Raw genomic sequence first — 27,068 nt, forward strand, 5'->3', positions numbered from 1 at the left:
GTTTTTAGCTGCTTTTATGGCATGTGTATCATTTTTGAGATGAATGTAAAAAGTTATTCATAAATTATAATAATCTGAAATGTCTAAAAGTCAGTGTCGGGAGGCATGGTAGAGTCTCTAGAATGTTTTCATACTACGAACAACATATTATAACTTAGGGCGTGAATTGCAAACAGCTGCTTCTGTCTGCCAGACAAGCTCTAGCAAGCCCCAAGTACTGTGAAACACCATGTAGTGCAAAGGGCTGTCACTGTTCACTTCCGGACTGCAACAGAAGCAGAGCGCTACAGCTCTTAAGATGTGAGGAATTGCGACTTCCCCCATCAGTTAAGGATTGTTGCTTGACCTGGGGCCTCTGCAAGCAGTGTGGAACTGGGCAGAGAAATTTTGGTTTGTGGCTCTGGCTTCTCATTAAAAAAATATATGAATGGGACACTACTGAGGTGGGGTTTTGGGGGGGGGCAAATTTACACACACGCACCATTTAATTCCAGCACTTTTAAAAAATGGTCAGCTGAACAAAATCTTCCTCAGTTGTCAAAAATTACCACCATGGGTAGAATCCAAAGGTTTTCCTTTTTCTGACAAAAGGCCAGGCACCTTTTTGAATCCAAAGTCTGAAGTCTTATAACACGTCAAAAATTCAGAAGCGAACTTATTAATATAAGGTTTTTAATTCAGCATTTAAATCTTTGGTGGGAAGAGGGCAAATATTTGCTCAAGCATGCTTTCCACGTTCCTTTGTATGAAAAGTTATAATCATTTTCACAGTGTCAGTTGCAGGTTATCTAAAACTAGTGACTAGTTTCAAAAAAAAAAGATGGTTAGCCATCATATATTTCTTGTTTCATATCTGAACTTCGGGAGTAAATGACTAAGCATTGCATAGTCCTGAAATCTTGATGCCTGTGAGGTCTGTGTAGTTTCATATAGCCTCTGGTACCAATTCGTACTCTGCCGCTAATTAAAAAAGCATTATTTCCCTAACGTCTGATCCCTGAAGCACATGCCATTCTTACACTTAACCTTTTATTTTAGAATGTGAAAAAGTAAAAAAACACCTTTCCTCTCCGAAAAAGCCCTTACCCTTCTCGGTAGTGGCGCCCACCCTGTGGAAGACCCTCCCATCAGATGTTAATGAAATAAACAACTATCTGACTTCTAGAAGACATCTGAAGGCAGCCCTGTTTAGGGAAGTTTTTAATGTTTGGTATTTTATTGTGTTTTTAATATTTTGTTGGAAGCCGCCCAGAGTGACTGGGGAAACTCAGCCAGATGGGCGGGGTATAAATAAATAATAAATTCTTATTCTTATTTATTTCTGCTTTTCTCTGTTTTGAATCTGCCCCCCCCCCCCCCCCGGAAGCACAGGGTGGTTGCGTTCTCGATTCATGCAAAGATGCAACAGGCAACCTTCTCTTATGGTTTGACACTTTGGTCTCTCAGAACCCAATTAATTATTTAACTTTAATTTTATTTCTCATTACACATAGTGTGGGAATAGAGAACCGCAGGATTAATATTTGATCATAGCTTGATAATGTAGTGAGAGTGTTCTGTCTTCCTGGATAAGCCTAGATTACAAAGGCAACAGGTTTTATCTACCTTAAAAACCTTGCCTTGAATTATTCACACTGTTCACTCTTTGTTAAAGGTGTTCCCGTAACAAATCTTACGGGCGGGTTGCTCCAAGTGAGATTAAGCAGATTGTGTAAAATAAAAATAAAAGGAGATTATTCTTGAAGACCATCTCCCCCCCCCCGCCCCAATTTTATCTACTGCTGCATTTATTTCTTTTAAAAATTGTTTTCATCTGAAGAAGGCAGCTCATGACAAAGTAGCAAAAATAAAAAAGATCCCTGCAGTTGCCTCTATCAGATGTGAAAAAAGATAGTGATTTCATGGCAATTATACTTTCCAAGTGTTGTAGATGCAGCAGTATGCACTATTTGTGATGGCTTGATGAGGCAGGGGGGATAAAGTAGGAAGTAGGAGTATAGCTCTTCCAAACAGTGTCTAATAAGATAATAGTGTTTAAATCCCATTAAAAACTGGTCGGGGAATCATTGCAAAATATTAGCACTTCCCTAATCCTTTCAAGTGAAATGATATACTTTCTTGAGTAATGTACAAAATACCGATCCACTGCCATCTCCTATTCACTGCAATGCAAGAGGCCACCATTCTTTGCCTTTTTTTTTTTTACTTGAATTTTTGTAAACTGCTATGAAATCATTTGAGAAAACTCATCATATAAAGGCTCCAAGTAAATACATGAATAGCTTGTTGTTTGTCAGTAGTGGTTGCATATGTCATGGACTACAATCCCTCTCGCCCTTCGATGGAAAGTTCTGAAGACTCCTAGGATGATGAAGGTGGCATTCCTGAAGCCCCATCTAAGGCAGACAGAAAAATGACTGCCCCACTGAAGATTTTCATGTAGGAGCCCAAGGCCCCCACATCCTTCTTGTAAGGAGATAACTCTGCCCTCATCTGAAGACTTTTTAAATCCTTGCCAGGACTACCTGCAGCCCAGGAGGACCCTCCACCATCACACCACATGCAAGGTTTGCAGAAGGCCTCCTATCCCTGCAGAAATTAGCACAGACCACATGGGGCAGACTTCACGCACACCTCCACCTTCAGAGTTTAACACTGTCAGTTTACTCCAGACAAATGCTGGAGGAAACTAATTTTCCTGCTTTCAGTGAGTCTGGCCCAGTCTTGAATGCACCCCACATGACCTGTCATTGGCTCTGAACATTTGCTGCCTCACCTGCACCTTGTCACACCTAGCCAAAACACTCCTGCTGGCTTCAGCCCGGAAGGAAGAAAACATAAACTTTTGCAATGCTTTTGCTCCATGCTTAAGTGACCCTTGACCATGCTTATGTGGCAATCTTCCATCTCTTTTCTTCAGATCTACTTAGGTCCGGCTTCAAAGAATAAGTGAGTGCTTCCAGATTTTTGCCTGCTTGCCTCTTTCTTTCTTTCTTTCTTTCTTTCTTTCTTTCTTTCTTTCTTTCTTTCTTATATTCCCGCTTCCTTCTTTTATTCTCTTTGAATGTTTCAGTACTTCCTATACCACACAGAGCAAGCCTCCAGAGTTTTAGTCTCAAAAATTTCATGACCAACATGAAATGTCAATGGTCCTTGAGCGAGTCCTTGCCAAATTCACTCATCCGTGGTAAATCAGAAGTGTTTGGTTCATTGATTCTTTGGCGGTCACCATCCAAACTGGGGTATTTGTTATCCCTACTCGTTTCATTCCCGCCCCCCAGTTAAACCACACTAATTTCAATAGAACTTACTTTGAAGAAAGTGAATCAAGGATTTTTGGTAGCAACATCTTTTACGTTTACTAACTCTTCATTTTTTTCATTCGTCACATCTTCCCTCAAGATGGTGCTTTAATTGTGAGGAAATCACATTTTCTGAGTACTCACAAAATATTATTTGGACCCATTTCAGTCTGGCTTTTGATTCTGTTTTAGTACCGAGAGAGCTCTGGTTAGTGAGCTATCTTGAGAGAGGAATAGGAGGCATGTGATGACCCTGTTGATCCATTCAGAGGCTTTGGTGCCATCAGCCATGGTAACCTCCTGGAGCAGGTAGAGAGTTGTAGGCACCATGATGTGGTGTTTTCAGTCAAACCTGTAGGGCTGTTATTAGACAACAGCTTTGGGGGACTCCTCCCTGGTCCCATAAGAGTTGTGCTGTGGATTCATATAGATTTTATTCTGTCCGCTATGTTATTTAGCATCTATATGAAGCTGTTGTGAGCAGTCATCAGGATTTGAGGTTTTGTGCCACCATCATGGGGATTGCATTCATCTATACCAGTGATGGCCAAACATTGCCCTCCAGCTGTTTTGGGACTACAATTCCCATCATCCCTGACCACTGGTCCTGTTAGCTAGAGATGATGGGAATTGTAGTCCCAAAACAGCCGGAGGGCCAAGTTTGGCCATCACTGATCTATGCCATCTGAACTAGATGAAACTGTGATTGTTCCTGAGCCTGGAGGTGGTAATGGGGTCAGATGAGGGCTAGTAAAATGATGCTGAATCACAGCTAGACAGAGACACAGTCACTCACTCCTTGAAAGACCAGGTTTGTAGCCGGGGGGGGGGGGAGTACTCCTGGATCTGGCATTGTCACTTGAGCCCTTGGTGGTGTCAGTTACAAGGGGTTCCTATTTCCAGGCTGTAGCTGATTGAGAGCAACAGCTGTTCCTGTACTAAGATAGCCTTGCCGTCGTGCTACATGCTCTAGCAAACTTCACACCTGGGTTAGTGTAATGTGTTCTTTATGGGGCCACCCTTGAAGATGGTCCAGAAACTTCAGGTAGCACATAAGGCAGCTGCTAGAATGCTGATAGCAACATCTGTATGGAGTCCTGTCTTCCACATGACAGGTTGCCTATGTGTTACTTGGTCCAATATAAGGTGTTAATTAGCATTGACATATTTTGTAAACCGCTTTGAGGGTTTTGGGGTTTTTTTACAGTCAAGAGGTGCACAGATTTTATGAAATCAGTAATAATAAAGAAAGAAATATGGGCTTGAGACCAAGTATATAATGAAGCTCCTCTCCCCATATCAGCCAACCCAGGCCTTGAGATTGGAATGGAAGGAAGGCCCTTTTCATTATACTGACAGTGGGGATCGCTTGCTGTGCGGTGACACAGGATAGCCTTTCTTTGTAGTTTCCCCCCACTATATAATAGAATTTGCTCCCCATGAGGTGTGGCTGGCCACAACAGACTTGGACTTCTGATGCCAGGTTAAGACACAACTGTTTCTCCAGACCTTTGACAGAATTTTATCTGATTGTCCATGGCAGGGGTCAGCAGACTTTTTCAGCAGGGGGTCGGTCCACTGTCCCTCAGACCTTGTGGTGGGCCAGACTGTATTGAGAAAAAAATAATAATGAACAAATTCTGATGCCCCACAAATAATTCAGAGATGGATTTTAAATAAAAGCACACATTCTACTCATGTAAAAACACGCTGATTCATGGACCATCCACGGGCTGGATTTAGAAGGCAATTGGGCCGGATCCGACCCCCGGGCCTAGTTTGCCTACCCATGACCCATGGTTTGGGGGCTTTTATGAACGGCTGCTACATTATTGTTCTACTTTTTGCGAGGGGTTTTAGATACATTGATTGGTTTGTGTTTATAATTTTAGCTGTCTTTTGTTGATAGTTTGTTTAATGTTTGTAAACTCGCCTGGGATCTATGTTGATGAAGGGCAATTTTATAATTGTATAAATATGGTGTACCTTGTAGAAATGTGATACCTTCCCCAGACATTAACACTTACTGCTATTGCTGTTGTGGTTTCTGTGTGGAAATGTGGTTGCACAAGCATTCAGGACACTTAAAAGAACCTGTAATGCATAATAAAAAGTGGCATGGCCAGTACCAATTGGGATTAAGTTCGTGCCGAGAAGTATTGCACATTTGATGAAGTCCAGTGATGTATGCTACAGTGCTTCAGTTAATTGGGAGGTTGCTGCAACATGTTTGGTGTTGAAGTTACACAACAGAAAATATTTCTATAAATCCTTCATTTCTATACAGTCAAATACAGTCATACCTTGGGTTACAGACGCTTCAGGTTGTGTTTTTTCGGGTTATGGACCCGCCGAAACCCGGAAGTACTGGAACGGGTTACTTCCAGGTTTCAGCAGATGTGCAGAAGCACTAAATTGCACTTTGCGCAGAAGTGCCGAATTGCAACCCGCGCACGTGCAGACGCGGCGCTGCGGGTTGCGAATGTGCCTCCCGCACGGATCACGTTCGCAACCCGAGCGTCCACTGTATACAGTTCCTCCTTTTGTTTCTCTAATCCCTTTATCTTGCTGCATTAAGTATGAGCCTGTTGTGATTCGTCGTTGTTGTTGTTTGTGGCACTGCAGCAGTCCTTTCTGAACCTATAGAATGGGGAGACGGCCTCAATGGGTTACCAAGGGCCAGTCAATCACTCTATGTAATTTACCTTACAGGATTGATGGGAGGTTTAAAGTGTGTGGAGTGCCCTTTGTGCTTTCTTGATGTCCTTAAAGGAAAGGGAGGGATAAAAATGTAATAATAGTATTACATACAATAAAACCAAATGAAAACCAAATGAAGCAGAACCTTTACATCCTTCCAGTGTAGATGCCGAGAGTTGCAGTGCAATAAACAATACAGCTTGGACATTGGTTTTGTTTTATTGTACATAATCCACCTTTGTTGGCGAAGAAGGTCAGTCACTGAGATCGGAGGACCCTGTAGCTTCTTATGTAGAAGGCTGGCGACCCTTCCTTTACCATATTGTTCTCTTCCTTTTTTGCTTTTTCTTCAAGTGACCATAGAAATACAGCTAAGCTAAGCAAACCAAAACCCTTTCACCTATTTGCAATACATTTTTCAAAATCACTGGTACAGTAAACAAATATTTATCGTTTACTGTAAAGGAAATGGTTTCCCCGAAGTAGATCGGAAGGAACACAAATCTCTGTGGGTGAAACGCTGTGGATAAAATCATGCTTGAACACACCACAGATGTTAACCACAATAATAAACCATTTTTGCCCCACTCTCTTCCAGATTAGAGGCTGTGAGAAAGAGATGGGAACTAAATTAAATATGAGCTTTATAAATGGTTTTCAGAAGGTACGGATTTTCTCAACCTGGGTGGCAAACTTGATATTTAAACAAATATTTTAATGTTTGTTGGAAGGGCGGTTCATGAGCATTCTTATAACATGGGAGTGTCAGAAAAATGAGACGGTTCGGATTCGCAAGAGGCAGGCGTGACTTTTCAAAAGGGGTGACTTCTAAAGAGGGTTCAATCAAGCCGTAAGCTGTGTTCAGAAAATCTCTTACAGTAAAGGTCGCAAAGGGTAATACTCCAGATGTGGAAATGCAGCTTTTAAAGTAACTTCATGTGTATTCAGCTTGTTTTCCAACCTGGGGCTGTAGTAGCCAGATTCAGATATGAAGCATAGTTCATGAAATAAACTAACTAACAAATGAAAAGGATTATACCCTCGATATTAGAGCATTCCAAGAAATAGCAATGGTTAGTATTATTTTTGATCAGTATAAGTACGTCATGGAAATTTGGAAGTTACATTTCAGAACTGGAGCCTCTTCATAACTTTTCTTGCTACTTTTGCTTGCCTTACAACCACAAAGTTTGATACGTATTCTCTCAAATGTTTTGATGATAGATTCTGAAATTCTCTTGGTTTTGGTTTTAACCAGGGAAGTCAGTTTTTATCAAAATCATAAATTGTGTTAGTATCTAGTAAGTTGTAATAGAAAGGATGGCAAGACTCAGGTGCAAAATCACATGCCCAGGAATGCTGTAGTCAGGGCCTCAGGTGGTGGAATCCTGCAGGGGCAGGCACTCATGCCACTACCAAGGTTGCACCGTGGCAGTGGCTTCTTCTAGCAAGATTTTGCAGGAAGAAGCCACTGCTGTGCAATTCCCGGTTAAGTGAGGCTTCTGGGCAGTGTTAGAAACTCAGATCAATAAGCTAGGTGCCAAATGGCTCCTTAAACCAGGGTTATAGCTGCCAAAACGGAATGCTTAGTTGCCATTTTTGTGCCAGACCACTCAAAAAACATATTTTTCAATACAACTTTTTGATTCCTGAAATTAATTGTGATTGTGTAGATAAAATATAATGGAATTCTACAGGATGTGTTGCTAGTGTGTGAAAACAGTCAAGATCCAAGGATCCCAAGGCATGCCACCTCCAGATGGTGGGGACATCAGGCGCCATCCCAGCGCCTGGGCATCTTCACTTGGTTGCAAGTGGCTGATAGCCAGGTGCAAAATGCACCTAGCACCTGGTGAATTTCAAACGCTGCTTCTGGGGGAAGGGGGCAGCGTGGATTTGTACCTTCCCATCTTGGCTCAGGCAGTAAACAGACTCAGCCATGCCTGGCTGTAGTATTCCACTTTCTTTTTTAAAAAAGAGCTCTGTTCTCAAGGTTGTTTTGTAATGGAATAATTAGAAACTTTGAGGAATTGTTGAATTATACAGTGATATGTGTAAAACAGAAAAAATTAGGAAACATGTGCACACACAAACACACACACACAGAGACCTCTGCCATATCTGAGATGTAGCTCCAGAACCATATGTGATCCTCACATATTCAGGTGTGATTCCTGGAATATGAGTAGTTAATAAGAGAATTGAAATACTAAATCCCTTCGTTGACCTTGTGCTCGAGATGTTGTTCTTCCAACTGGCCATTAAGACCCAGATCTCTTTGTCTTATTTGCATGCTGTGTGTAAATAGAGTGAATGTTATTTGTGTGGCATGTCAGCTTGTTGCTCAAAGGGGGGCGGGGAGCCAAACTTTGCACAGGATATGCCTTGGAATTCTTTGGAAAAAGGAGATAGGGATCTCAATGGAATTTTAAGAGTAGGGGACAAGGAGACATACTAGTTATGTCTGAATATAAATAGTTTTCTCTTAACAGAAAAGCTAAATTCATAGGCAGACAGGTAAGCCAACATTGTGGAAAAATAAAAAATAGGATTATTACCATTCATGCTAGTGGTACCATCATCATGAGAAGGGCAGCCATCATGATGGAACCCTGGGCTGCCTTGGGATGAAGGGTGGGAGATTAATTCATTTCCTGTATTTAATTGTTTTCTGAATTGACCAGTAATATGCAAATCCTTTTCAATACAAGCAAGGTTCCAAAATGACAAGGCTGCCCTAATTCCACATTGTGCCATTTGGTTTAAGAAGTGCATTAAATGTAAGTTAAACATGCATTAAAGGGAAGTAAGCCATCCATGCAGGCAACACCTAAGCACACAATTCCAGATTCTAACAACCTTTCTTACTTTTTTTTAACATGAAAAACAAAAGTTCAGGCCAGATGTCCCCAATCTATTTTTGGCTGGTGGGATATTTTTTCATTATTTTTTTTCATGAGGTCATGGCTGATAACAAAGAACGGCTGATAACTGAAACTATTTTTTCCTGTGTTGGGAGATTATTAAGAAGAAACAAAAAAAAAAAGGCAAAATCTCCAAGGACAAGAACCTGATACAAAGTCATCATTCCACGTGAAACCAGATAGCATGCGATGCTGTGCTTCCGCACTCAGCCTCTTGCTTGTTTATACAGGTGTCTGTGGAGGAATGTGGGCACTTCAGCTGAACCAATGGAAGCTGATAAGCTAATGGCCCTCTCTCTCCCTTTTTTGAGACTGAAGCATCTCTATCAACCTTCATCTATTTAAATCTGCAGCTATCCTCATCCCCCCCCCCCCAGCCCCATGTGTGTTATCAACCCTGGAAAATAAGGTTTGTAACTATTCTTGGAATGCCCTGCATTACCACTTCTGGATCAAAACTGTTCTCCCTTTTATGGGGAGCTGTTTTTGTCTCCTTGACACTACTTCGCACCCCCCACCCACCCCCCCAAAAGCGGAGAGGAATCAGCAATATACATCACACAACTGTTTATATTTAACTGACCTTATTTCATTAAATACACTTTCTGGGTACATTATCATTTGTTTTTAATGAATAACTAAATTGTTTTAGCAATTGAGCCCTTATTTAAACCAAAGGCTTTCAAAATACCTTTTTTTTTTTTAAACTAGGTAGTTGGAGGCTGTACATAGTGTCGCGTAGAGCAAGATAAAGAGTATGAGTTGGAAGACACGATAGAAGTTGTCATGAGGTTGCCCTGTAGACCATTTTGTACCATTAAGCTGGCATTAATTTATCCTCCTTAACAGATGGTCACTGTTCATATTTTTCAAAGAGTTGTATTCCCCTTGTCCTAATGCGTCTCAGTAAATCCGTGACTGAGCAGGCATGTAACCCTGGGCCCTTCCACACCTAAGAGCTACTTTTTTTGTCTTTTATCAAACAAGAGAATCTGCTGGGAAGAAACAATAATATATGAACTTCCATTTTGTTTGGCTGCTCTGTGTGTGGTCCACCCAGAAGTACTGAGAAAGCATAATCAGTCTGCATATTGGCACTGCTGATCTTGAAATTTAACCCTGTTGTACTTTCAACTAAGCACTGAGGACAACCTATTAAAAGTTAATATTTAGTTCTAATGCAGTTTCTTTCAGAACAAATACTTGTAGGGGGGCCTGTAGCATTATAGAAAGGTGCTGATTAAATTTTACTTTAAAGGCTTACTCTTGTATGGATTTTATTCTTAAGTAGGGGTAGACATATATGTGGAATTTGAAGCCAAAAAAAGGACATTGATAGCTATGTGTGTTGACTGCTTTCTTCCTCCAACATCCTTCCTGAACAGTTCAGTTTGGGACATGATAATTCAACACAGGATGTTGTTGGGAAGGCTTTGGGCAGCAATCCTATGGAGATATACAGAAGGCATTACATATGCTTAGCTTGTAGAAGACTACAGGAAATATGTTGACAATTTTTGGCGGAGGAAAAAAACCACATTTCTTAACCTTTTTCTTGTGAACAGGATGATTTTTTAATGTTTTATTTAAATACAGAATGGTTTAAACATTAGCTAGGCAGGCTCAGTTACTAGAGCATGAAACTCTTGATGTGAAGGTCATGGGTTCGAGTGAAATATTCCTGCATTGCAGGGGGTTTGACTAAATAACCCCCATGGCCCCTTCCAACTCTACACAAGTCAAAACAATTGTGTGAGGGAGGTGAAAATTCTGAATGTACAGCTAAATCAAAGGAGGAGGAACCAATTTCTGTATGATAGGCTTTTGTCTGACACTCATGCTTCACGTTTTCAAGCAAACCTGCTGAAACTCCACATTCTGTTGTAAATCAAAATGGGTTCCAGTTCTTTCTTTCCTGTTTTCCCTCTTTGCCATCACGTGTTCTCTCTGTGTGTATTTGGTAAATATGAAGAAATAGAAAAATATTTTCCCTTTCCTGAGACATTTATATTTTCCTTTAAAGCTCCCCCCCCCCTGCAGTTGTGCAATAGTTTTCATGAAGGTGTTTGGCAACAGAGAAAGCTTCTCTTTCCTTTTGGGCAAAGTGTACATTATAAACAGTAATCTGATATGGCAAATTATATTCATGCCTGGAGTAGAAAATAATCAGAAGCAATAGAAAAAATGTAATGAGTTAAAACAGGGCAAGAAATAGTAGGTAATGGGTGAATATGCCCATTGCATTCCTTCCCTGCAATGAAGATTTCCTCAGAGATTTGATAACTTAAATGATTTCATTGTTAATTCAAGGAGACTGCATTTCTTCCCACAAAGTATGCTTGCATTTGGACTTTCCAACATCCAGCCTAATCTTTTGTAAATCTTTTAAAATCAACATTTCTTTAAAAGCCATCAGACTTTTTTTTATTCAAAATGCATTTTAGCCCTTAAAAAATAATTGTTGCCCCACTTCTCTTTATTTAGTAGCAGAGGGGGGAAATGTTTCTGAGCCCAGGGAATGCTTATTTGTACCCTTGTGTTGTGCTTTGTACTTGAGCAGATGCCTGTAGGGTATGTGATATGTGGAATGTGTTGTGTCCCCACCCCCTGCTGAAAGAAAAATGCTTGGAGGGGGGTAACTGAACCCTCTGCAATCAGTGTGCTGCCAACCTTAAAGAAAAAAACAAAACAAATAGCCTCTCCTGGGGAAACAATGAAGATTCCTTGCAGGCCTGATTCTTGTTAGAGAAACTCTTGTCTTAAAGACTGGGCGGTTTGATTCTTGACATAGAGAAAGCCTGTCTCTGCTGGTAATTGTTTTGCCCTTCCAGCTGCATTTGCGCTTTGCCATGGGTTGAGGCGAACAACTGTGTGTTATTTTGTGTGTGTTATGTTTGTGGGTTGAATTCCGAGCTTCTAAATCCTCTTTAAGACTTTGGAAGGACAAAACAATATGAAACTTCTGCTTCTCCTTTTTTTTCTTTCCACCTCTGGAGGATGTTTGCAGTTCCCATTTCCTCCAGTATTTTTCAGATGTGTTTTTCATTATTTGCATAATACACCTGGTCACACCCTTGTACTTAAGGAATTCTTTATAAAGAAGTCATATAGAACAGAAAATTTCAGTTTAGCAGTTTGGCACAAATTTTATTAGTTCCAAGGGGACTGAATTCCAAGTTCTCCTTTGGCCTTTAAAACCTGAAAGGTTTGTAAACAAGTTACCTTGAGGACTCCCTTTCTCCCATAAGAGCCTGTCTTATTGCTGTCCAAGAAGCAGTGCCTACATGAGAACAGGGTCTTCACAGTGGTGGCACTTGAACTGCAAGTTCCTTCCAAAGGAGACGTCTTTGATTTCCTCACTATTAGAAGTTAGGCAGCATTTTAAAAAGTTGCTGCTTTGGGGTCAAATTGAATTTGTTGTTTTGTTCAGTGCTTTGGTTGCCCCTTGTCACTTCCTTGGCTTTTATATACAAGTTTTACTGTTTTATTCTGTTTTTAATTTCTTGGTTTGTGACGCTGTTAGCCCTGTTATCAGTCCCTATGGGGTAGAGAGGTGAAATATAAACAATTTTAGAGTAAGCAGCTTCTCTCTTTTAACTTCAAACTTATTTTTATTTTTCAGATCGAAGAAGGCAGCAAAGCTGCAGCTGCCGACAAGCTGCTGGCTGGGGATGAAATTGTCAGCATCAATGACGTGGAACTCTCTGGGTTCAGGCAAGAAGCCATCTGCCTGGTGAAAGGTTCGCACAAGTCGCTAAAGCTCGTAGTGAAAAGGTAAGGTTTGTGATTCACCACGACAGAGACTAAAGTTCGTTTTTGATATTGTCAACTTGCTGACTGAGAACTAGACACAAGTCTCTCCTTTTCACTTTTCAGAATCTCATCTGAGTTACCGTATTTTTCGCCCTATAGGACGCACATTTTCCCCTCCAAAAATGAAGGGGAAATCTGTGTGCGTCCTATGGGGCGAATACAGGCTTTCGCTGAAGCTTGGAGAGCGAGAGGGGTCGGTTCCCGCGGGGCTCCCCACGCTGCGGATAGCAGCCTGCCGCCCGGCGCGCAAGGTGCCCTGAAGCAGAGCGCCCCATGCGCCGGGCAGACATCGGGCAGCCCCACAGGCTCGGGGGACAGCGGGGAGGCGCAGCGCCGCCATCCCGCTGTTCCCCGACCTGGTTTTGGGGGGGAAATAAAGGAAAATAATTTTTCCTTTATTCCCCCCTCCCAAAAAAAAATTAGGTGCGCCCTATGGGACGGAGCGTCCTATGGGACGAAAAATACGGTAATTGGGTTTGGTTTTCCCCAAAAAATAACTTCACATGGTATATTATTGCTTGTTGTTGAATGGTTAATTGCCATTCAGTTTTAACTAGGACTGATGGTCTGGAGAAACGGAATGTTTTTCAGGTTTCTGTTAACACTTCTTAGCCCAAGTAATCTATGAAGTAAAATGCTGCCTTGTGCATATTTTAAGTCACCTCAGCTCATGTTGAGGCACCCCCTTGGAAGCACTCACAATTCATAGGCTTTGGGCATACCTCTGTAAACATCCTCTGGTTTAAAAGAAGTGATATACAAGTAACCAAGCTGCACAAATCCTTTTCAGACTTCTCAGAACTGCCTTGTTGTAGGGTGACATGGCAAGCAATCAGCGAAGGCTAGCTTATTCTCAGTGTTCCCACAGGCTCACATAGTCACATGAAGAAATTCTGAGTAGCATGGAAAAAAACACTTGCCAATTACTAAAGAAGGCTATGGAGTCTACAGAGCCCATCACAGCAACAGACCTCAACCTTACAGCCTCTGGCTCACGTTCTGTATTAGGTCCTATTTCACCATGTGCCTGCTCTTAAACCGTCAGTCGATCCTTACCTTTGTCCCACGTGGCTTCACACTTTGTTCACTGTTGGCCATGCTGACCGGGGCTGATAGAATTCAACAATATCTTGAGCACGCTGTGTAAGCTGCCTCTGCTTAAGATACAATCTGTGGGGCTAAATTAAGAGGCTATTGAATAACTGCAAGGTGTTCTCCACTACTGGTGCCGGATCTCAATGAAAATACGATACAGTTGTACCTTGGATCCCGAACGCCTTGCGAGTCAAACGTTTTGGCTCCCGAACACCAAAAACCCAGACGGTTTGCAAACGTTCTTTGGAACCCGAACGTCCGATGCAGCTTCCGCTTGACTGCAGAAGCCTTGGTTTCCGAATGGTTTGGAAGTCGAACGGACTTCCGGAACGGATTCCATTTGACTTCCAAGGTACCATTGTATATGCATTTTCTTCAGAGAACTGTAATCATCATGCAACAACTGGGTTGTTTTTTTTATGTGTGTGTGTGTGTTTGTTTTTTGTTTTTGCAAAACATTGTTGGATAAGAGAAGTTGGGAAAGGTCTCTGACAGGGTGGATTTGATTTAAATCAAATTGATTTACATCATGATTTAAATCACTAGTCAGTAAGACTTGATTTAAATCACAAGTGAGTAAGACTTGATTTAAATCATTTTTTTACAGAAGGACTCATTCTTGCTGGTATAATCTTAATATTTACAACCAGATGAACGTTTCATTTTTGGAATAATAAATTTTCAGAGTAGCTTTTACAGTTATATCAAAAATTACTGATTTGGTTATAGTATTAGAAATACATAGAGAGATAATTGTGAAATTATTGTGAGGTTTAGTAAGTTAACTGTTTATATTTGGACAACTTTTCTGCTGTACGTACTTTATTGGTAGGATAAAAATAATCATTTCCTTAATAAAATTTTAAACTGTTTAACTAAAGCCAGTGGCGTAGCGTGGGGGGTGCAGGGGGGGCCGGCCGCACCGGGCGCAACATCTGGGGTTAGGGCAAATCCATGGGTTAGGGGGCGCAAATCCATGGGTTAGGGGGCGCAAATCCACGGGTTAGGAGGCGCAAATTACTCGCCTTGCCCCGGGTGCTGACAACCCACGCTACGCCACTGACTAAAGCAATAACATTATAGCATATGTATCCATGTTTGTTAACTGACGTGGTTAAACTTTTTTAAAAAAACAACAACCAACAACTTAGACTGAGTTTTAGCATGCATGAAAAACTTAAAACAAATCCTTATTTCCTGATAAATAGCCTTTGGACCTAAATGTAACCTAAATAGAAAACTATCTTTAGAAAGATTTTTCCTCCAAAAGCATTTTATTTTAAAATTCCAATTTAATTTTTTTTAAAAAATGATATTTTTTTTAATCATTGGTTTTTATCTACCCTGCTCCCTGATACTATAACCTGATGATAACTATTTAATGCCAACAATTGTACAGTATAAACAATACAATGGCTGCATTTTCACTTAACACTAAACCAGGAATGAACAACCTTTTTCTGATTTGTAATGTGATTGAATGTCATTCATTTCTGACATAACTGTGCTACACACACACACACACACATATGGCAGAAGCCTGCCCATTTGTTCTCAGGAAGTTGGGGAAATAACTTCTTTTCACCAAGCATCAAAACAAGGGGAAAAAAAGTTAGAAGTGAAATAGAAAGTGGGAGAAAACACCTTTAAACCATGAAGAATAAGGAAGAAATGAAGGGGAAGAACTCTGGTGGGGTGGGGAAATGGAGAATCCTCATGAAGTTGCCCACCTATGCTCTAAAATATAATTTAGCATTATATGGATGAGGATCCACAAACTGATGCAAAGCGTTGGTCTTGTTCACATCCCTTTCCTTCTCCAAGACTTCTGCCAAGTTTAATTTTGCTTTCAAATAATCTTAGTGTTAAGATCATGATTGAATACAAACAATGATGCTGAAGAAGCCAACTTCAAACCATGGGCTATGAAATTTGGCTTGTTTTAGCTAACTGTGGTTTACTTCATCTGGGTTCATAGAAGCTCATCTACGTACTACCAAACCTCGGTTTAGTGTTACATGTGATCCAGGCAAAAGGGTCTTACAAGCTTTTGATATGTATAAGATATATGTCCAATATTGTTATTTTTGTATTACCTGATATGTGTCGGCATTTGGCCCCGTTAGAGAATATATCAACTACAGTGGTACCTTGGTTCTTGGACGTAAAATGTAATCCGTTCTAGAAGTCTGTTCGACTTCTGAAACGTTCAAAGACCAAGGCACAGCTTCCGATAGGCGCAGGCGCCCTGGAAACAACAGCCAACAACCACATCGGACGTTCAGGTTCTGAAAAACGTTTGAAAACCAGAACACTTACTTCCAAGTTTTCGGTGTTCGGGAGCCAAAATGTTCGAGTACCAAGGTTCCACTGTATTTAGACGAATCTCCCCCTGAGCATCTTGAAAAGATTCACATCTTCATAACAGAACTTTAGTTTTCAAGCATCTTTAATTTTCTCACTTCAGAAAATTGCACAATACGGAGGTGCAAACCAGGAACCTTTACATCACAGAACTGACTACTTTTATGCTGCTTAGCTATCCAGTTTGACTAGCTTAATGTTAAGATGGATATTGTTCTGGATGCATATCAGTAATGCTTAATTGATGTACTATGCTCATTTATCCTCAGTCACCATCTGTAACAAAAAATAATGGCAGAAATGAAAGAGATCACTGAGATTCCTAGAGACAACAACCTGCTTATTTCTCATGTTTGCTCTGGGAGAAAATATTACAAGTCGTTAATAATTCTTTAAAAATAGTTTTGGTGTGGTTTGGCGCACAAAATAAAGAAAGCAGATGGCACTATAACCCAGATAATGTGAATAGTTTCAGGGAGTTCTACCAAAAGTTATATAGCCCAGGAACCAATAAATTATATCAAAACCCCATCTGGAATATATTATAATTCATATCTACTTGATCTTACATTGGCTTCTACTTTGGGCAGGGAGGAAAGAACATTTAATACACAATCTATGTTCTAAGCAATGGAGCAATCTTCATGATCTGTTTATTTGGAGCCCTTTAAATTTTCAGACATTCCACAACATAACTCATTGCTGAGCGAACTATCAGCTTTAAGGTAGCTTCACTTTAGGTTTCCAGACATTACTCTCCTTTAGATATGCAGACGTTCATAACTTAGGAAAGTTAGTCATGTTTGGATATTCTACATAAATCTGCTTCTGGGCACTGGGTTAATGCTTCTCGCTGGCAAAATATTCTAGCCCTATTCTCCATTACTGTGGCCGTGAAGATGTCAAAATCCATGTGGGGAATATTAGAAAAGGGGTTTAAAATAAAACTGCCAGTATAATAATGTAGAATACTCTTGTGCTCAGGTCCTGCTTGTGTGTTTCCCACAGGCAACTGATTGGCCTGATCCTGCAGTCTCTTCTTCTGTACATATGAACCATGATAGTTGCTTTGCCAAACACATAATCACTTGCTGCTGCTATCATGGACAGCCATGTGCGAACACATTCTTAGTGCTGTACATTACAAGGGATGTTTAGGCACAGTGAAGTGATAAGTTCTCATACTCCTTGGTCTAAAATCTTTGCAGCCTAAATGTACTTTTCTCTGCTCAGTTTGTTGTTGAAACAACAAATGCTAGTCACATGCAGTATATAATAATTTATCTCATAAGGTCACAGTGTTCTATCTCTGTCCAGCTGTATCTCACTGAAAATGGTCTGCCCCATTAACTTGTGATGGAATGCTAGTCTTTTCCTAGTAGTTGGCTGTTCTTTGACCATGTCTCTGGGTGTCAAGCCACAGCTGGATGCTTTCTACCGCTTTGCAACACATTTAGTTAACTGTCATCCACAACTTGGAGTAACTGGAGAAATTAACTCGAACCTTCTGGAAAAGGAGCTAGAATTCAGTTTGTAAGGAGTTACATGTGTGTTTAGCTGAAGCAGCTGAAGTTTTGTTCATCATATTTTCCCTATGCCCATCTCTCCTCCCTTCTCCCTGTTCTTTTCTTCTCTTTCTGTCAGTAGCCTAGTTTACACTTCATAAGCCATAGTCTGAAACAAACCTATGCCGTACAAGCTGTGTGCTATTGCATGTTGCTCAAATCATGCCTGCCCCACTCCATCCTTTCCTAAGCTGGAAAGGAAGAAGCCCTGGAACCAGCATTCGTGGTTTGTTACTCTAACAAACTGACATGCTCCTTCTTCATGATAAGACATTTCAGACTGTGGTTTACTGTGACATGTGAACATGACAAATATGTAGACAATTAAGAATCAGGTTAAAAAAATAACACCCAAGCAGAAAAAGCACTTGAGGAACTGCATTTTTCAATTCTTCCCCTTATGAAAAAATACTTGTGGGCAAAGCTAGACTAAATTTCCCGGTGCCTTAATTTCCGGTTTTCCCTGTCTCTGTCACTGGGTCACTGACTCATACGCTCTCTTACCTACATTTGGAAGATGGGGAAGGGTGGGGAAGGGATTGCACCATAGGCTGTTAAAAATAAAATAAATGAGTGTTGTCTGTAAGGCACTGTTTCAGCAAAACCTGTTCAGTATTTCCTTCCTGTTCAGTATTTTCTTCAGGGATAAGCATCTTGCTTCTGCACTGATCGTCAAATAATATTTTCGTCACTTTCCTTTGAATCAAGCTCAGCAAAGGTTATTTGGGGAGACGCTAGAACTCTCCTGTGTTGATTTTATTTCTAGAATGGATGTGCTTCCTTCTATAATGGGCAAAGGCATATGGAGAAATAAGTAGATGGCCCTGTTGTGCTAGTGCTATTTAGCAGGAAACTTTTTAGGAGGGAGGAACTACTCCTGTTCTTTCTTTAACCAAAGAAAGCTTGCCATCAAAGCCTAAAACCCTACATACTTTTTTTAAAAAAACCAAAGAATTGTACTACCATATATTTAGCTGTTTTGACCCATTGAAGCACGAATTTGGTGTTGTGCATGCCACCTGTGGCAATTCAGTTATTTGGTCATGATGGCATCTGACAGATCTGCAGTTGTAGATCATGCACTCTCACTTCCAATCCTAGATGTGTGGTCATCTCCTTGCCATCAACTATGGTTTCTTCCAGCAGAAATGTTGCACTGCACCATGGTTAAAGCAAACTATGGAAATCCACGGTTATGTGACATGCTCTCAGTTCCCTTAACCATGGTTAGGATATCAGAAATGTTCAAAGGCAGGCCTGAATCCCATTCTGAATTGAGGGGTAGAAAGATTTTCAAATGGCAGTACAGGCCAAATAAGTCTGAAGGGTGCAACACATTCCTTAAATATTTGGGCCACTTTCCCTCCTTAATGCTGCTGGTTCTGGCTTTGTGAACACCCAGTATAAGGCCAAATCACCCAAGTATGCTGAGGATTACAGGTCATAGCTGTCAACTTACAGATTTGAAAATAAGGGACCAGCAGCCAAAATAAGGGACCTGCAGCCTCACCTGTTCTAGGCACTCCAGTCTTCCTGTCCTCCTGCAGTCTGGTCAAACTCATGCTGGTAGCTTCGAGAACACTGTCCAACCAACTTTGTAACCAGAGGTTCAACTGAATAGAATCTGAATCACATGCACCACAAGGCCTATGCAGCCTCAACTTAAGATGGCTCCCCGGCCTGGCTTTGCAATGCAAAGTTTGCAGCAGCACGTGTAACAAAATGGCGTCCAGCATTCAAAAAACCCCTCAGCTTGCATTAACTAGCCACACACACACAGCCTCCCCCTCCCACGAGATCTCCTTTCCTTTTCCCCCACCATGTGCCCCTGCTCCAGACAGACCTTTTCGCCGGCAAGGGTGAGTGGGCCGTCGATGACGGCCAATTCCGATCCGAGCACTCAGCACAGGTATGTTCAACTTCTGAGCCCCTCTGAGCCAAAGGCAGAAAGCCCAGCCAGCAGCCTAACGAAGCCTCAAGGAAAACCACCGTCACCTCTCCGCTGGGAAGCGCTGAGCGAAGGCGAGTCCCCAGGGAACGCAGCTGATTTGATCAGCACAAGGCATGCAAGCTCCACCCCCCAGTCGTTCTTAGACTTCTTATTGGGTGAGCAACACAGCCAAGCAACACAGTTGGAGCCTCCCTCCTCCCTGGCCGGCAGGGAGGGAGGGAGAGGAGCTGCTTCCTTTGAAATTTAAGGGACATTTAAGGGACATCCATCAATAAGGGACAGCAGCGGGACATGGCGCTGGAATAAGGGACTGTCCCTTCAAATAAGGGACACTTGACAGCTATGCTACAGGTGGGGAGAGTGCTATTGGAACCATAGTCCTGCTTAGGGACTCCCCAAAGGTTGGCCAGTGTGAGAGTGAGATGCTAGTTGGACCTTTGGCCTGATCTAGCAGGACTCTTGTTTTGCTATTACAAGTGCTTGAGGTAGAAAGGGAAGCAAAACCAGCTATCTAGAGTGCCATCTACTGGCACAATTTTTGCCAGGTATACTTTGGCTAGACTTAGAACCACTGGAGGTAAATTTTAAAAAACCCAGCACACATTAAATCATACTTAGTTAGTATGATTTAGGAGTTAGTATGCTTTTTATCCAACAGAATAAATTGACCAGGATTTTTTTTATAAAAAAAATAAAGCATCACAAATGGAAAGATGGGAGAAAAAATAAAAAGAAACTTCAAAGTTTCAACCCTATCCTCACTTAATTTGTAAGCCCCATTGAATTCATTGGGGCATATCTTTCAGGCAGCATGTAGGGGATTGCAATGTAAGGTTTCCGCCTGCATAACAAATTTTAATAATGCCAGAATCCACAGCTGAGGATTGCCTTTATTAGGACCAAGCAGAATCTCACAAGATATTGGCAAGCTTTTGAATTCTTCAAAACTCTTTATCAGGAAAGATGTTAAACAAAGGAAGGTTGCCACTATTTTTGTGACATTTCGGTTGGTACTAATGAAACTGCTGCCCAGCTGTGGACACCAGGCGAAAATGTTTCTCTTCAACCAGTTGTTTGGCTGATTAACATTCTATGGCCTTTAAAATGTGGGGAGAGGCGGGTTATTGGTTTGTTTGCTTTTGTTTCTGCTTTATTATGTATTTTGCACTTTCATTATATATATATTTTATGTTGTGAACTGCCCTGTGATCTTCAGATGGAGGACGATATACAAATTAATTAAATAAACAAACAAACAAATTAAGCCATAATCTGGTTTAACATGTTGAGTTAAACGGGTTTATCTGTTACAGGAGTTGATGCTAATGATTGCATGGCAATTTGTGGTAATTAGTTGCATTGATGATTTCACTTTGTTGGGTAGCAACATTATAGGAAATGTTTTCCTGTGTTCCACCATATTGCTGATAACTATTGTGGTGCTTTGTTGTGTGTGAACGGCTTAATATTTGTTCTGAATCTCTAATGTCACAAGCCATTGAAATACGTGCACACAGACATTAACAGAGTGGGATATCTGATGTCTAGAACACAAGGTCTCCTGTTTGCCGGCTGCAATTCCCAGATGTTGTGTTCTTTAAAGCCTATTGATGTGTTTTCATTCAGGCACTTTGGGGAGACATGCTGACTTTGAGTTAAATATGATTCCATGATTCTACGTGCCTACGTGTTTTAAATGAAAGTGTCATGTGGTGCTGAACTTCCTTTCTGTTTTTCATTTGGATGCTAATGGAATGGTAGTGCATTTGAAAAAAACCAAATAGTGTAAACAGTGGAGGCCAGTGCTTCATTTATTGGTTGAGCCCATCTGTGTATTTGAATAATACATGGAGACAACAGTATTGATTTCTGCTTTTATGTTCGCTGGAACCATGCATGTTAATTTGATGTCTTGATAAAATTGTAGGAAATACTGTTAATCTAAAAAGCATGGAAGCCTTGTCTTTTATTTTGGAGTCTTTCAGAGTGTGTACTCTATGTTTTGTGCTTGTTGTAGTAGTAAAAGAAGATCAAAGATAAGCCAGCATCGTCTGGGTAAGCTGCATTAATCAACCAAGTGGCTAATTTGATGTATATGTTTGGGTGTAGGGGATCCTCATTCAGCGCTGGTTAAATTACATGAATGGCCTTCAGAGTTATTGCAGCTCTGAGCTATTGTTTCTGTAGGTCACACTATTTTGTATTGCATACAAATGCATATCAGTTCTTTTATGTTACATAAATCCACCAGATTCAACTCTCTTGTAAAGCCCTCATACTTGCACTTGCCGCTGTTCAGTGATATACATTTACAAATAACAATTTTGGTACCACATTGTGGCTATTTCAGGGATTGATACTTATATAGAAATACTTACTGTCAAAATAAAAACAAGACTGCTGATACGTTTTTATCTTCATTAACCTGGAAAGTACAAAGCAAAATTTTGCTAATGTTAGCAAAAAAGGTTTTGCCAGTTCAAAAGATAGCAATGATCATTTACAGACCCTCCAAGTGTCCCTACTTTCCAGTGACAGCCTCAGATTTGAAGATGTCCCGGTTTCTGATTTCATCCCGGAATGCCCCACTTTGCCTGAGGATGTCCCTATTTTCATTGGAGAAATGTTGGAGGGTATGGAGTTATGTTTGTTAAAAATAGTACCAGCTTCACTACAAGCTTCACAACCATAAGTAAAACTATTACTAATTTCATTGTCTGGTAAGCAACTTGTTTAAATTTTATTGTGAAAGTTTGCTTCTAAGTGTTCATGATAGGGGGTGAAGATGCGGTGAAACCGACACATGCAGAAGGCTTACAACCTTAAATGATACAATTATCGCATGTCAAACTATGCAAGACACCATACACTACATTGAACAGCTTTTAAAAAGGAAGTGGGCATGGGTCCCCCAATGTGGATGAGGACCATGGCACGAGGACAGAGGGGTTTTAAAACTTTAACCATATTATGCAGCCCGTATTAAAGCCCCTGCAACTGCTATTTGCCTTGAGAGAAAAGTTCTCATTTTACACCGGTATGATTATTTCACCTATACTATTTTTACGGTGCAAGAAATAGTGGTAAGAAGTGGTGGTACTTTCTCTTGGCAAACACGTACACACAAATTGAAAGCCCAATTTGAGCTGTTCGTTTTATTATAACTAGGAAATGCATCATAGTGGAAAGCACATTTCTTTGATTACCCTTATATTAACTGTGGCTTAGTCATGTTTCTCAAGAGGAAGTTAGAGGGAAGGTCAAGGTTAGCAAATGTGAGATCATACTAATTCCAGCCTTTCCATGATTGTTTTTATTTTATACAGGTTTTCAGGGTGTGCAGAAGTACCAGATATATGCTAAGTCAGAAGAATGTAGCTGAACTGGCCAGGGTTGATGCTCTGCAGCCTCTTTGTTATGGGAGATGGTGCCTCATGGGAGGGGAAACCCTGATAGGCAACCTACAAATACAGATAAATAATAAATCTTCTCTGGCAGCCCATTGCTTCTTGTGTAAGGAGCAAGTCATAACTCGGTCAGGGTGACACAGGATTTCAGGAGCTATAAGAAAGGACATGGTTGTTGTATTTTCTTCCTCCTACACACAATATTCAAATAGAACTCAGTGTGTAATTTATATAATTATTCATTGGTTATTTTCTTTAGGAATGGTACACTTTGGAGGATCATTGTCAAGACATCTCGAGTATATTCAGCTCATATGATACCAACATACAACTCAAGCTCACCGTGTTTATAGAGGTCTTTAAGGAAAGGGATGGGGAGACAGTGGGCCTTATATTTTGGTGAAAGTTCCTGCCTAGAAATTGAAAGTGCTCTCTGCTGTTTTCTGTTGATTGCAGGTTGTTGGTGACATGGTTATAGGATTTGGTGACAGCCAGTGTGTTGCAGTGTCTAGACTCGCATCAAGGTCAAAATCCCGCTTAGGCATGAAGTTCACTAGTGGATTTGGGACCTTAGTCTAACCTATCACACAGGTTATGAGGAGGGTAAAACTGGAGTGGAGCAGAGAACCATGTATAACTTTCCTTTGTCAGGAGGAAAAGCACAGTGGTACCTCGGGTTAAGTACTTAATTCGTTCCGGAGGTCCATTCTTAACCTGAAACTGTTCTTAACCTGAAGCACCACTTTAGCTAATGGGGCCTCCTGCTGCCGCCATGCCACCAGGGCACGATTTCTGTTCTCATCCTGAAGCAAAGTTCTTAACCTGAAGCACTATTTCTGGGTTAGTGGAGTCTGTAACCTGAAGCGTATGTAACCTGAAGCGTATGTAACCTGAGGTACAACTGTAATATTCACAGGTTTGCCACTGAGAAGATTCCCTTTCTTCGAGAAGGGATGCCCAAGTAGCAGTGATGAGTGACATAACTTCTAAGCATATTTCCATAAAACTGTATGGGTTTCCATTTCCCCCCTCCCTTTCTGTTCCTGTGCAGTGAGTAAATATTGACCATTTGGTAAGATATCAAGGCGGCTATCAGTGTACAACTGTCACATAACTCTAACCCTCACATATGGGGAGCGGGTGGTGCCGTGGTCTAAACCACTGAGCCTCTTAGCCTCGCCGATCGGAAGATTGGCGGTTTGAATCCCTGCAACAGGGTGAGCTCCCGTTACTCTGTCCCAGCTTCTGCCAACCTAGCAGTTCGAAAGCACACCAGTGCAAGTAGATAAATAGGTACGACTGTGGCAGGAAGGTAAATGGTGTTTCCGTGCGCTCTGGCTTCCGCCACGGTGTCCAGTTGCACCAGAAGCAACTTAGTTATGCTGGCCATATTACCCAGAAAGCTGTCTGTGGACAAACGCCGGCTCCCTCGGCCTGAAAGCAAGATGAGGGCCGAACCCCATAGTCACCTTTGACTGGATTTAACCGTCCAGGGGTCCTTTACCTTTATCTCTCACATTCATGTGGCCTAAACCTCACGTGAGGTGATCTGAATTAAACTCAAGACAGTACAGTACTGAGGTGATGAGGCATGGGAGGCCTTGAGAGACAACCCCTATGTTCCCTGGCTTAAAAACTTTTTTTTTTTTTAAAGGAATTTGGTAGAGGGTTGCTTTTGTTTTTGTAAGGCATTCAAAGCCAACAGTCACAAACAAAACAGGTGGTTTGGAAGGCTGTTGAACTGAAGGGGGGGGCGCGTTAAGTAGAAACAATGGATTTTCCAATCCTGGGACTTTGTGCTGGTGAAGTATATGGAGAATTTCAGCCAGTTCTTGTAAAGGAGGTTTTTCCTGGAAGTCAGTGGCACTACTTGTGCAAAGTGTTTCAAAGAAGGTGTGGCAAGAGCTGAAATAGATAAAATATGTAGTAATAAAGATCTGGACTCCCCCCCCTGCTCCCCTTGCTCATGATTTATAGTGAGGAAATTTTGTGATTGGAAGGGAACGAGAATATTATACTCCTATTTTGAGACTGTTTTCACATTTTTAAGATTCATATTTGTCTTGATTTGTTGTTGTTTTTTTAAATAGTGTGCCAAAAATCTAGAGAGTTTGGTTGTCTGCACATGTCTTTCTTTCACATTTTCCCATGTTTTATAGTTCAGGGTTAAAATTGTTCCTCCCTGCTTGGTGTACCTCACTTTAAAATGGCCAAATGATGTGTTCCAGACTTAAAGTAAAAAGCCTTCTTAACGTCACTTCTTAAAATGCTTTTCAATTTATTACATATGTTATTTTCTGAAGTCTTGCAAAACCCTACCTCAGAAAACTCAGTCCTTTGCTTCACATGCCCTCTAGTGGAAATTGTGTTCCCTGACTCAACTGATTTTAAGTACAGCTGACAAATAAATTGCATGCTGTACTAGATAAAAGAAATAAAATCGGGTTCAACCGTGTATTCACTATGGCCTAAAAGCTGTATAGGGTTTCATGGCGGCCTTAAAAAAAAAGAGAGAGAGAGAGAGAGAGATGGAGAGGGGAAAAAACTAAGGACGATGGTTGGCTGAACGGTGATCCAGACATTTATTCAGTTCTGTTGTTGCTGTGCCTATATAGCTCCTAAGTAATGTATCAGGAAAAATACATAAACTAACTGTGAATAGTAAGCGGAGAGGGGGTAATTCTCCCCATGTGCATCAGTAGATGGGAGCTAATTCCTGTGCTCCTTGCATATTATCCATACAAATTACATACAGGCCCAGAGTTCTCAGCAGAACTGCACATTTGTACAAATAATTATAATTTTATTATTTATACTCCGCCCATCTGGCGCGGTCGCCCCAACCACTCTGGGCAGCTTCCAACACATGTGAAAACATTATAAAGGATCAAACATAAAAAAATTTCCTGATACAGGGCCACCTTCAGATTTCTTCTAAAAGTTGTGTATAATCGTACCTCGGGTTAAGTACTTAATTCGTTCCGGAGGTCCGTTCTTAACCTGAAGCACCACTTTAGCTAATGGGGCCTCCTGCCGCCGCCGCGCCACCGGAGCACGATTTCTGTTCTCATCCTGAAGCAAAGTTCTTAACCTGAAGCACTATTTCTGGGTTAGCGGAGTCTGTAACCTGAAGCGTATGTAAACTGAACCATATGTAACCTGAGGTACCACTGTAGTTCTTTATCTTCTTGACTTCTGATGGGAGGGAATTGCACAGGGAGGGCGCCACTGCCGAGAAAGCCCTCTGCCTGGTTCCCTGTAACTTCCCTTCTCGCAGAGAGAGAACCAGCCCTCAGAGCTGGACTTCAGTATCTGGGCTGAACAATGGGTCAAGGCGAAAAGGGGCTTGATCCAAAGACTACTGAAAAAGTATTTCTTTAGAACTATGTACACAACCCATCTCCATGCAAACAGGGAAATCCCACTTCTGCATAAGATAGGGGAAATGGCTTAGCAACCTTACCTCCATTTGATGAGTTTTCCACATAGGACATGATTCTCCCTCCCCAAGGACTGGAGTCAATCTAACTCTTGACTCAGTCCATTGTTACCATCCCAGTTTAGCCGAGTGTAGGCACTGAACTGAGTTAGCACAGTCCCTGTTAAAGGAGTATGCTCTATAAAAATGAATGTAAGATTCTGCTGGTAGGCCTAATAGAGGAAGAAATATACATTCACGTGCAAAAGGGTATAAGAGTCTGTGAACAAAGAGGCTTGGGTTTTGTTTTTTTAGCTGTCTAACCTTTAACGGGCCTTCTAGAGCACATCAGAATTGTTTGTGATCACCCAGAGATGTCACGTTGCAATTATGAACCAAACAACTAAGCTAGCAGCTGTTGCTGAACAATCAGTCCAAGGAATCCAGATTTCCCATCTGGCATTGTAAATTATTTTGTCTAGGTCAGTGGTCCCAGAGTAAAGGAACGAGGCAGGAAAGACGTATGTAG

At 41.2% G+C, this 27,068-nt stretch overlaps 1 protein-coding gene and 1 long non-coding RNA gene across 9 annotated transcripts in view; one reads left to right on the top strand and one right to left on the bottom strand.

Annotated features, from left to right (window-relative positions):
* The window catches only part of SHROOM2 (shroom family member 2), a 115,165-nt gene that overhangs the window by 38,502 nt on the left and 49,595 nt on the right, over positions 1-27,068 (top strand). For all 6 annotated transcript variants that reach the window (XR_014547731.1, XM_083612090.1, XM_083612091.1 and 3 more), the window contains exon 2: positions 12,549-12,700. Coding sequence is in view for 5 of the 6 variants with exons in the window: in XM_083612090.1 (XP_083468216.1) it covers positions 12,549-12,700 (152 nt within the window). In the remaining variant the exon portion in view is untranslated. The remainder of the gene's footprint in view (positions 1-12,548; positions 12,701-27,068) is intronic.
* LOC310761930 lies at positions 10,556-26,714 on the bottom strand. 3 transcript variants are annotated; one of them, XR_014547748.1, is made up of 4 exons: positions 26,585-26,714; positions 22,093-22,139; positions 13,796-13,917; positions 10,556-10,873 (listed from the first exon to the last, which is right to left on the bottom strand). It is a non-coding gene; the product is annotated as an uncharacterized lncRNA (long non-coding RNA). The 3 variants fall into 3 exon arrangements; XR_014547749.1 differs by lacking the exon at positions 26,585-26,714 and adding an exon at positions 24,626-25,105; XR_014547750.1 differs by lacking the exons at positions 10,556-10,873; positions 13,796-13,917; positions 26,585-26,714 and adding exons at positions 16,266-16,474; positions 24,626-25,105.

Source organism: Podarcis filfolensis (genome assembly GCF_964270895.1).
Source record: "Podarcis filfolensis genome assembly, chromosome: 4".
In the NCBI taxonomy this organism is placed as follows: domain Eukaryota; kingdom Metazoa; phylum Chordata; class Lepidosauria; order Squamata; family Lacertidae; genus Podarcis; species Podarcis filfolensis.